The 11295-nt window shown below is 32.7% G+C and overlaps 2 protein-coding genes across 2 annotated transcripts; one reads left to right on the top strand and one right to left on the bottom strand.

Moving 5' to 3' along the window:
• Positions 1–446: 446 nt before the first annotated feature.
• AT1G67760 (TCP-1/cpn60 chaperonin family protein) lies at positions 447–1549 on the top strand. The gene is made up of 2 exons (NM_105444.3): positions 447–910; positions 1007–1549. Exons 1-2 carry the CDS (start codon positions 593–595, stop codon positions 1049–1051), a joined length of 363 nt encoding a protein of 120 aa, NP_176942.2. The 5' UTR covers positions 447–592; the 3' UTR covers positions 1052–1549.
• Positions 1550–3269: 1720 nt separating this feature from the next.
• Positions 3270–5351, bottom strand: AT1G67750 (Pectate lyase family protein). Its single transcript, NM_105443.5, has 4 exons — positions 5081–5351; positions 4249–4989; positions 4015–4153; positions 3270–3921 (listed from the first exon to the last, which is right to left on the bottom strand). Exons 1-4 carry the CDS (start codon positions 5203–5205, stop codon positions 3700–3702), a joined length of 1227 nt encoding a protein of 408 aa, NP_564906.1. The 5' UTR covers positions 5206–5351; the 3' UTR covers positions 3270–3699.
• Between the last annotated feature and the right edge of the window lie 5944 nt (positions 5352–11295).

Here is an 11295-nt window from a genome sequence, read left to right as displayed (position 1 = left end):
AACGTGAATATCTTCTATATATTATTTCAGAATTCAGCTACAAAAGTTAAGAATAAATTATGAAGAAACTTTGTTGATTCATCATGATGTGATCATAATGATGAAGACATGAAGTTATACTTCAAAAATTTTATCAACTTTTGGTTAGTAAATTATTTTAGTGATTTTTTATGTGTTATTTATTCAAAATTTAAAATGAATGTTTATATGATTTTCCACTTTTAAAAAATAAAATTGAGAATGGTTGGTATGCAATGAGCCAATTAGTGATTGAAACGAAATATCAAACTTTTATTTGTTCGATCCCATGGTTACTTGACCTTACCACGAGACCGGTTGGGCTAATGAGAGTAAAAGAAAAATAGGCATATTGGGCCATAAGCCAAAGGCCCACGTAGTGCATATTATTCTTAGCTCTTTCTTCAAACAATTTGATTTACGAATCTGCCATTTCTAACGATTTAGGGTTTTACTCAGTACCATGTCTCGACCGTTTTGAATCTCAAATCTTAACACTCTTCTTCTTTGAGCTCTCACCTTTTACCATCCGAGATCTGTATCGGATCGAACCGCCGAGAGTGAAGAATCAGAGATGGCTTTGGCTTTCGATGAGTTTGGCCGGCCGTTCATTATACTAAGAGAGCAAGATCAAAAGACTCGTCTTAAGGGCATCGATGCTCAAAAGGCCAACATTTCCGCTGGTAAAGCAGTGGCTCGGATTCTCCGATCCTCTCTCGGTCCCAAGGGCATGGAAAAAAAATGCTTCAAGGACCTGACGGAGATGTCACCATATGTTAGTTTCTTCCTTTTGAATCTCATCTCTCTTAGGTCTATCCCTATGGCTCTTGCTTTGAACAGTGGATTGCAGCCCATTGAAACACTCTCAGCTGTAAAATCTCAGCAAATTAAGGTAAGTGATTGATGTGTTTTGTCTTTGTTTACTTTATATATTGGCTTGTTACTGTGAAAGATGGGTTAAGTATTGGGTTTGTTGTTGAATATTCAGGAGAGGAGAACATTCCATTCTACGGGATTGATTGCAACGATGTAGGGGCTAACACATGAGGGAACAAAACATGTTTGAAACGTTGATCATGAAGCAGCAACAGATCGTACTTGCAACACAAGTAGTTAAGATAATCAAGATCGATGATGTCATCTCCCCATCAGAATACTGATGAATGATAGTCATGTTTGGATTGTTTACGTTTTCTTGCAAGCGTATTTATGTAAGAACATTCCACAGATAATTTTTCACTGTGGTTAGGTGTGCTGATTTTGAATTTATTAAGCTTGCGGTTTTCTTTCGACATTAGAAGACTTAAGTGTATTGATTCAGGGATTGAGTTTTGATTGGTCCCTCATGTTCAAAGCGATGAACATTTATGAGTTAAGAAAAATAGGACTGTTAGAGGTTGATGAAGTTGAACATTAATGGAGCTGAGTAATCATTGGTTTGTATTTTGTAATGTTTTGATAGTAAAAATTTTGGTGGGTCGGGTTAAAACGTTTACATGCGTGAAAGTCAAATAACGTTCTGTACCTTTTGTCTACTGCAGACAGTTGTCATGAATGCTTCATTATGCTTCTTTGTTTGTTTGGTTAAAACCAATTTTGATCATGTTTGGATCTTGACAATGTTGCATTTTGATATAACATATTGTTTTTATATAACTATAACCGTCGGTGATCCGGGTCAGCATCGTATTAGGGATCCAAAACTAGTTATTTAACCACATGATCCGACTTAAGCCGTTCGACTAATCTCAAAAGCAGTTGTTCGACTAATCTTAAAGGTGAGTCAGTTCTACTGAAAAATCTACTATCTAATAATGGTCGTCAAATATTTTGAAACGGCTATGAGTGTAAGAGTCTACTATTAAAGCATGTTGTTTGAATCATAATCATAATCAAATCTGATTATAGTTAGTTGCTCCCGAAAAGGAAATTAGTTCGTTCTCTAGCACTTGCGCATTTTTCATCTTCAAAACACCGATTTTGAAAGTTACTATATTTGACATCTTTTTTGAAACGGCATTTTTCAAACTGCAGTAATGTAGTACTCTAAGATTTATTTCACATTTGTAACAACTTTTTTTTTTTTTTTTATATCTTAGTTTTGGTTTGCCACATTTTCCGGTTCATTTTTAGTATATAGATTTTATTTTTATCTTACACTCTGTTATTCGGTAAAATTCGCTTCACTATCATTTTTACTCATTACTGTGTTTTATTTTCTTCTGTATAGTAAATTATCTATCGTAATAATGTGTTAGATTAACCAAATGATTAGCTACACACTTGTTCGAGGTAGTTTTTTTTTTCTTTGGTACTGAAAAACTTGCAAGTGTGCCATCATTTGGTACACGGTGATATATTGATTGAGATTCACTTAAAGTGAAACATGACTCTTCTTAGAACATGTTACGATGAACGTGAAGGTTGTGTCCCATTCCTAATTCCAAAAAACCATAACTATCCACATGGTACCAAAACTTCCAAAATTAGCCCAAAATCAACAAATTAACAAAACAACAGAAAGAGATAAAATAGTTCTCCACCGACAAAGTTGCTGATAAATAATTCATTTGTTTACTCCTACAAAGATACACCATTGCACTCAAAATTAAGTACTTATTTGCAATGGTCATATGATTACAATTGGATTATAGAAACATTTAATGTACATTCTGAGTAACTTTGAAAAACTGCAGCTCCTCATTTGGATTTTGGTACCTTATCATTTATTGCAATAATTGTCCAACGCCACGTCTCGGGAAGGGAAGAGAGCAAAGAGCGAGATCCAGATCTGGTCCAATTAGTGGAGATTCTGTTCTAGTTTTGTCAGACTCACGAAACCAACACTTATTACAGATCTTGCAGACAAATTAAATGTCATCGCAAAAATTAGATATGCCCATGTTACACACTGCGACCAATGTAACCATATGTGAATATATTCTCTACCACTACTATATGCCACAAACATAGTTCACATATTCAACTGCAATATACAATATCCTGTGATTAATTTGGTCTTCGGTTCGATCTTTTTTAATAATCAGATGAGAATTTAAGCCGAAATTCATATACTAATCTGCGTTGTCTAAAATCCGAATATTTGCTATTTTGGGCGTCTATAGTGACAAAAAGAAAACCATAACGATTTTTGTGGGGTGGTAAAAATTTGATCAGTGGCCTTGAAAAACAAAACTAGTCTTCAACCCACTCTAATAAACCATTGAACCATACATTATTCGTTCGGCTCGGACCATATTCGGCACAAACCATACGCATTTTGGTTTGATTCGGTTCGGTTTGAAATTATGCTGAGTTAATAACTAAAAAACATCTCAAAACTGTTAACACACGGATGTTAATAATTAAGATGTTGATACAATATATAAGAAATCAACAATAATCGCTTAGCAATTGTACAGACATTATCCCCACCACAACATAAACATTGGTCCCTACTCCAAAAAGTTTTAAAGAAACCCATTGGTCCAAAGGGAATCCACACATAACTTTAGTATACACATCGAATCCATCTTACTACTTTAACCCTCCCCACAATAAAAAAAAACTAAAGGGTAACGAAAAATTGACATACCAGGGACAACATGCATCCTCTTCTTTATCTTTTTAATTAATTAGATTGGATGGATTATATATATAATTTTGAAAAGATGGATTGGATTAACATCGTGATCCTTTTCTACAAAAGAGTGCACCAGCATTGGACGTGACTGAAGCCACCAATGAGGACGGTCTAGCCGACAAACTCGAAGCCTTAGCATAGCTTGAAGAGGCTCCTCCACCCGAAGGCGTAAAAAACGCACCGTTTAGGAACAAATCACCTTCCGATCTCCAATTCCATTTCTTCCATTTGCTTCGTGGTGCATCTTCGTATTTAGTCACCTTTATATTATATCAAATCAAAAAGTTGGTTTGGTCAGATTAAGTTGAATATTTCTCATATGACTAAAAATAGAAAATTAGCTTCTTAATTACCTCTTTAAAGACATGGTCGTTTGGAGCAAGAAACCTATTGCCTTGACTGTTAATCGTTGGAGCTGCACTTCCACCAATTGCATACATTTGCCAATGTGTATAATCATTATTCACCACATGAAAATATCCATGTCTACATCTGCCAATTTCCCAAATAATTTAAAGCGTCTTAGTTAAAATTAATATAAAAATTAAGGGACCTTTTTAGCAAACTAAACTCTATTTTTAATTTACCTTGGCATTCTCTGAACAAGACCTTCTCCAAAGTGATTAAAGGCAATGGTGACTTGCATGTTCTTGTCTCTCGTGTACGAATCACTGTGTCCCAAAAGCATGACTTTATTGTGGTGACTCAAATAGTTATTAGAGATAGTAATGGCCGTTGATCCATGAATGGCGTCTATCAGACCGTCAGCGCAGTTGGACAACGAGCAATGGTCTACCCACACGTGGGAGCCACCAAAAATCGAGACGGCGTCACCGTCAGACGCTGTCCTCCACCCATAATGCGACGGAGAGTCTCTAACGTAAGCATTCCCCTTTCTTTTACAGTCATGGATGTTAACACCGTGGATGATGATGTTGGTCACGTACTGGACGGTGATACACGCGCCACCAGCAATGTGGACGCTCGCTCCACGGCCGTCTATAGTCTTGAAAGAGTTCATAATCAGCTCTTCTTTTAGTTTTATGACCATGTCACGCGCGAAGATGATCCATAGTGGCTCGTCTTGGATCACCGCGTGTCTAAGGGTTCCGGGTTTAGGGTTAACCACGTCTTTGTCACTCGAGTCAGTCACCACGTAGATTTTACCGTCACGACCACCGATTGCGTGTTTGCCAAACCCGATCGCGCAATCGGCTAACCGTTGTCGGTTTTTCTCCCATTTCGGGTCGCATCTCCAACAGTCGTCAATTGGATTTCCGGTCCCACATGAGAGCACGCCTAGATTCCTCCTAGACGCATTAATCTTTCTACAAATATATATACACAACAACAATGTTATAATGCCGATGTTTAACAATAGTATAAAACTACTACTTTTAAACATTGATTGTTACGCACTCGTTAACTTCTTGAACTACGAGTTCGGGTTCGGAGACGGGAGTGGAGGCAATGAAGGTCGGAGAAAGGACAAGGAGGAGACATGAGAAGAGGGAGAGAGACAAGTGAACAAGTGTCATTCTCATTCTTGTCTCTCGAGAGGATTTTTACTTATCAATGTGTTTATGAGATTTGAATGTGTTTGTTTGTTTGGTGATGAGAGAAAATGGTGAGAAAGGCTTTGGCTTCTTTATAGGAAAAGTCCCATCCCCTTGAATTCTTGGTTTTTAATTATTGAGGACCCACTCTTTTCAGATTCTATTAAGGCTCTGTTCGTTTCATCATTCAGATGGATCATCTGGATGGAGATGAGTTTTGATGTTCGTTTAGTGCAAAAAACGGTTCATTCAGATGATCCATCCAAATGAATCATTTGGATGAGTTTGAAAATTTAGGCTAAATTTTGAAACTCATTTGGCTGAATTTAATTGGATCATTTGGATGGAGATGGTTCAGTCAGAATTAACAAATGACAAAAATATCCTAATTATTTTAATTGATTATTTAGATGTATTTTTAGATAAAAACAAATAGACTTAAATCTTATTTTCCAATTATTTTTTTAAAAAATAAAAATTAAATTTTCCGCTAAAACCGCAAAATCAAAATTTTCCGATAAAACCGTAAAATTCCGTTTTCCCGCTAAAACCGTAAAAATACGTTTTTCCGCCAAAACCGCAAATCGTTTTTTCCCACCAAAACTGTAAATTTTCGTTTCCAGCCAAAACCGCAAAAATCACGTTTTCTCACCGAAACCGTAAAATCATTTTTCCCCGCCAAAATCGTAAAATCACGTTTTCTCGCCAAAAACGTAAAATTACGTTTTTCCGTCAAAAACGTAAAATTATGTTTTCCGCCAAACCGTAAAATCGAGTTTTCCCGTCAAAACTGTAAAATCACGTTTTCCCGCCAAAACCGTAAAATAAATTCATAAATGTAAAAAACTATTATTTAAAATTTATTTACTTTTAAATATATTTTAAATTAAGAATTAAAATTAATATGTTTACAAGTAATAATAAAAATATAATTAGATGAAAGCATTGGTATTTTAGGTATTTGTATTATTACAAATCATTTGGATGGAGATAGAGATAAGCAAACGAACAACATCTCATTCGGATGGTCTAGTTAAATGAACCTACTAAAAATGAAACGAACAAGAGTCGAATGAATCATCTAGATGGACATGTTGAATGAATCAGTTGGATGGATCTGTCAAATGGAGAAACGAACATGGCTTAACTAAAAAGACGAAAATGTTTTAAAATACATACATATTGAATAATTAACTTGATTCATTATATAATTATTTATGAGAATTCTTGTGAGCTTTTAAAATTAGTGTTTTATTATAGCATTATTTCACCAATTATAAAACTGATATTTAGCAACATTATAGATGAACATTGACTTGAAAAAGAATCGAGCTTTAAGTTAGAAAATTTTTGGTCAAATGTTTTTGATATTTTAAGCACATATATACATATGTCAAGTGGATAATATAAGATGCATACTTGAAGAATTAAACTTCGATAAACAAAGGTGATGTCTCTTAATATAAGGATCATAGTGTAATAAAATAATAATGCCGAATTTGCTGCAAAATTTTGGCTAAAATTAAGGACGTGATAGAGAATTTCAGTTTAAACGAAACTTATAATTGTTGCAATGGGCGCAAACGAAAAGGTCACTCAGTTGAAGAGAATGGATACATACAGTTACACCATTAAAATTTTATGCAACTCTTTATAAAGATATTCATACCATTAAAAAATGGTAAGATATAATTAATTCATTTTAAGGTTAATCATCCTAATTAACAATTCAAGGACTATGTCTAATCCCTAATAAATTGGATTATTTGCAGAATTGATAATAATAGTATGTCATATAATACCTTATCTATATCTATAATAAATTGGAGTATTTGCAAAATCTGACATAACATAAATTCAAATCAATTAAATTTTACATTGGGTTCTTCCTCAAAGTTACCAAAAATATAACGAAGTCATTGATTGAAGATACAGATGCGTCATCGTTAAACATATACAAGATGATCTCAAAATTTTGTTTCTTTAATGATTCAGGAATTTAACGTACGATAAGAGTTAATTCATGATACACATTGATAAACACACAAAATGTTTAAACTACCACGATATGACAGAAAGTACCGTATATTCGCAATATAGTGAATGAGTTATGTTACATGAAACAATGCAATAATAATCTGTTAAATGTTAACTGAACAAAAACTTTGGTACGTGTATATTGTCTGCAGATCTGCAATACATGTTTACTTAGCTATTGATCACGTGTCGTCTACCATCTTTAGTTTCTTTTATTTTCGAAGCATCATCGAGTTAAAATTAATGACACCAAAACATTATACTATAGCTTTCAAAATACAAAATCAGAATCGTTTACATTTGTCGGTCTATAGAAAAATCTCGAATTATGTTTTCTGAAATTTCCCTTTCTAAATAGACAATACATTGAATGATTAGGAGTTAATTAGGGCAATGGATTAATGGACCCACCTATTTCCCCACCAATTATTATTGACTCACGAAATTAACACTATTCATAAATTAATTAGTTTCTGACAAAAGTACTACTTCGTAGGACACATCAGAACCGGTTTCAGATCCAATAATCGGAAACCGATTATGGTTTTTGGTCCAAATCATAAAAATGGGCACGTTCGTCCATGTGAGCCTGGTCTGGCTACACCCCTGCATTCATGACTCTCATCTCAGCCGTTCCTTACCCCCATCGTCAGCCCTCCGATCTCCGGTCAGTCTCGCGCCACCAGCCGTAGTTTCTTAGTTTGATCTAATTTTTAAACATAGCAGAATCACATCACCGTCGAAAGTGAAACAAAATCTTTGGAATGAGTTTCTGGAATGATGGTTAATGATTTAATGGATATTTTTTCTTAAATCAGTTTCATATAATCACAAAATAGAATGGATGTGTAACTTGTAATTGGTAATAACGTGTAGTATTGTGGAATCATTCCACTTTTTGCGGGCCACTCACTAATCAAACCTTTTATTTTGGGTATAGTAACGTATTAGAAACTAGAAAGTGTTAAAAATTACAAAGAACGAGAAAAGATGATATCATTTGAGATAACAAAACTCAAATGAAATTTTTTTCCAGTTTATCAAATGAGAGACCTAGGGTTGGAAAATTGATATTTTGTTTAAGGTGGACTAAAATCCATATGAGATATCTTGTTTTCCATCATGTTTCTATCATATTTCCATTAATTATTTGACATACTAGTGATCACCAATATCTTATCGCTAATTTTATCTTGTATATTATTCATGTTGTAAGTACAAGAACAGTAGAATTACATATGTTTTAACATGGTATACACACCAAAAAAAAAAAAAAATTGCATACACACCAAACCAAAAACATACTTTTTCACTAAAAATAATTTGTAAGTTCCAACAAATGGTTTTATGCAAATATTAAACACCAATTAACTTGCTACTATAGTTTCTAGTCTCACCTCAATCCCTAAAGATCACACTCGTGACTCGACCTTATGACACACGAAATTGTGCAACTCTTGTCACAACTCTCACTACCCGTAAAGCCTTCGACACGCTTTCTAGATACGCTTTCTATGTTCGGCACGCACATAAGGAGAACCCTCATGATCCTATTTTAATTACCCTCAGATTTACGAATATTTTTCATATGTTTATTACTAAAAAACTTTTGATTTATATCTATGTAATATTTATAAACTTATATGTCTATTTATTTTGTCCGTCTATATAGTTCCCTAATTTCTAGTAAACGTCCCCCTATAAACTAATGTTTTATAAGAGTTAGAACCATAAACTAAATTTCTACCGTTTTTCCATAATGTAACAAAATACATAAAGACCTAAAAGTCTAAAGTCTACCAATTTCTTGGTACGCTAGCTTAAGATATACGTTTAATGTTTTTATAATATACTGCAATACATTAGCCATTTTAAGAAGTCTAGGGATTGAATTCTCTTAGTTATATATATAATCAATTTTTAAGTAAGCACATGAAATTTCAATTTTGGACGATTTGTTTACGTCCTTATACGTACCCGAAACCGAACCAAATGCATTCTAATAATTGAGATATACAAATAATTAGACCAATATTCTGTTGCTGAATAATAGAACGTTAAAATGCTGTTCATATATTAGTCGTAGTAACGAACTATAGATTAAAACACAACCATTAAAGTATATAGTATGGACATTATATGGAAATATAGATAAGAGCCCTGAAAAAATGGTGACAATAAAAGAGGGAATCACATGGCCTTTTCTGAAGCCATGTGCTGATCATGATAGCTTTTATATAATCATTTATCTCCTATCGTTATTTGACATTTCTTACCATGAATTCTTTTTTTTTTCCCCACCCTAAATATTGTAGTATTTTGGTAGTATAATATTAGTGTTGACAAAGTGATATACTAGCATTTATAAAAGCAGCTATTTGTGTTCTTGTGAGTGTCTAATGAGTAATGACTAGTTAAATTGTTGTTGCCCACTTTGTTCGGTTATCAAAAGTCAACATTTTAATTACTCCTTATCAATCAATATATTGATTATCATCTACTTGATAATCATTACGGTTGTAACTAATGTGTCCCGAGTCACGCGACGAGCCATTAACTTTTGTACACTCCACAACGTAACACTCTTTGGGGATAATTTTCATGATCCTTGCTAATTTTACACATCACGAGATTGTACAATTGAACGAAACTTAGGTTTTAGTGAGAGTTTAGATAAATAAGAAATGTTCATATTCTCCAGGTTTCAGTATATATTAGTTTAGTTCTAATGCAAAAATTTATTTCAAAGTACCAAAGTATTACTTATTACTATATAAAGATCAACAACTTGAAAGTAGCAACGGAAATTTCGATTACATAATATATTTTACTTTAGGAAATGTCAAACACCCATATGATAAAAGTATGGGATCCATACCAAATTATAATTGTCCACTCTAATGATTAACCTTTGTAATGGTCTATTTAGTAATGATCTAACAAACATCAAATAATCTTTTTAACTTTTACCATGATTATAATAATATAGATAATTGTGATTATAATGCATGTGGATACTAATTTTGTGATTTGAGTTCTTGAACCGATATCTCCTATGATTTGTATTTTGTGGGAATTTTCTTACCAGAATTCCTTCAATCAAAAAAGTTAATGGGCTTGAGATAGTTTTTATTTGTGAGTGGGCATGTGATACACCCCTTATATTTTCAGTTTCGGGTTCCAATTTGTCACCAACCTCAATTTACAAAAACGCTAAACATGTAAACGCTAAATTATCCAAAGACACAATTGCAATCAATCTAATAAAAGAAACCATAATAATTTTAAACGTCATTTTACCTTCCTATTACTATGTACAACCACTTCTTTAAACATGAATATCAAGATCAATGGTGATGAAAACCTAAATTAAGAAGATTTTTTTTTTCTTTCCCAACTCTCTAAGAGAGATCAATACCGACGACTTTCGCTGGTTCGTGTAGATTTTATAAAACAAAAAGCATTGGTTAGTTAGGAGATTTTGATTCAAGGTTTTTTTATGAGAAAAATGGAAAATTATATAAAAACAATTAATTTTTCTTACTTGAAATGGACAAAATTTAATTTTTTTCCATAATTACTTTAAGTATAGTTAGCCGAATATCAAAACATATAAATAGAAATAGCATTGTTCTTATGCCATTCTTATATTTTCATTTTTAGATTATTTTTTTTTTTATATCTTTTTTGTTTTTAAAATAAAAAATTGAAATTTATTCTTCTTACGAGAGATTGTTTTAATTTGATGACAAAAAAAATTTGCTTTAACTTGTTTTGTATTAAAGTAAATACATAGAAATTAATTTATGGTAACAAAAATGTTACAACAATGAAATATAATTATATTTGAACTAATTAGTATTCTAGACATGAAACATATATATATATTAAACATAAAATTGGTTTTTAAAACAAAATAATCAAAACGATTTAGTTTTAAATCATTGCAATATATTCATATATGGTTTCCAATAATACAAATAAACTACATAGATTATAATATTTTTCTTTCTACACGAAATTATAATGTTTAGAATCACA

Source organism: Arabidopsis thaliana, assembly GCF_000001735.4.
Source record: "Arabidopsis thaliana chromosome 1 sequence".
NCBI classification, from domain to species: Eukaryota; Viridiplantae; Streptophyta; class Magnoliopsida; order Brassicales; family Brassicaceae; genus Arabidopsis; species Arabidopsis thaliana.
Note: the sequence above shows the minus strand (reverse complement) of the source record. Positions and strands in the feature narration are given on the sequence as shown.

Bases quoted from the DNA above. Each gene is read 5' to 3' on its own strand.
- AT1G67750 (NM_105443.5), bottom strand. From the start codon at position 5,205: ATGAGAATGACACTTGTTCACTTGTCTCTCTCCCTCTTCTCATGTCTC. The intron at 4,154-4,248 runs GTAAATTAAAAA...GGAAATTGGCAG, and splicing joins CTTGTTCAGAGAATGCCAAG to ATGTAGACATGGATATTTTC. The intron at 3,922-4,014 runs GTAATTAAGAAG...TATAATATAAAG, and splicing joins ACGACCATGTCTTTAAAGAG to GTGACTAAATACGAAGATGC.
- AT1G67760 (NM_105444.3), top strand. From the start codon at position 593: ATGGCTTTGGCTTTCGATGAGTTTGGCCGGCCGTTCATTATACTAAGA. The intron at 911-1,006 runs GTAAGTGATTGA...TTGAATATTCAG, and splicing joins TAAAATCTCAGCAAATTAAG to GAGAGGAGAACATTCCATTC.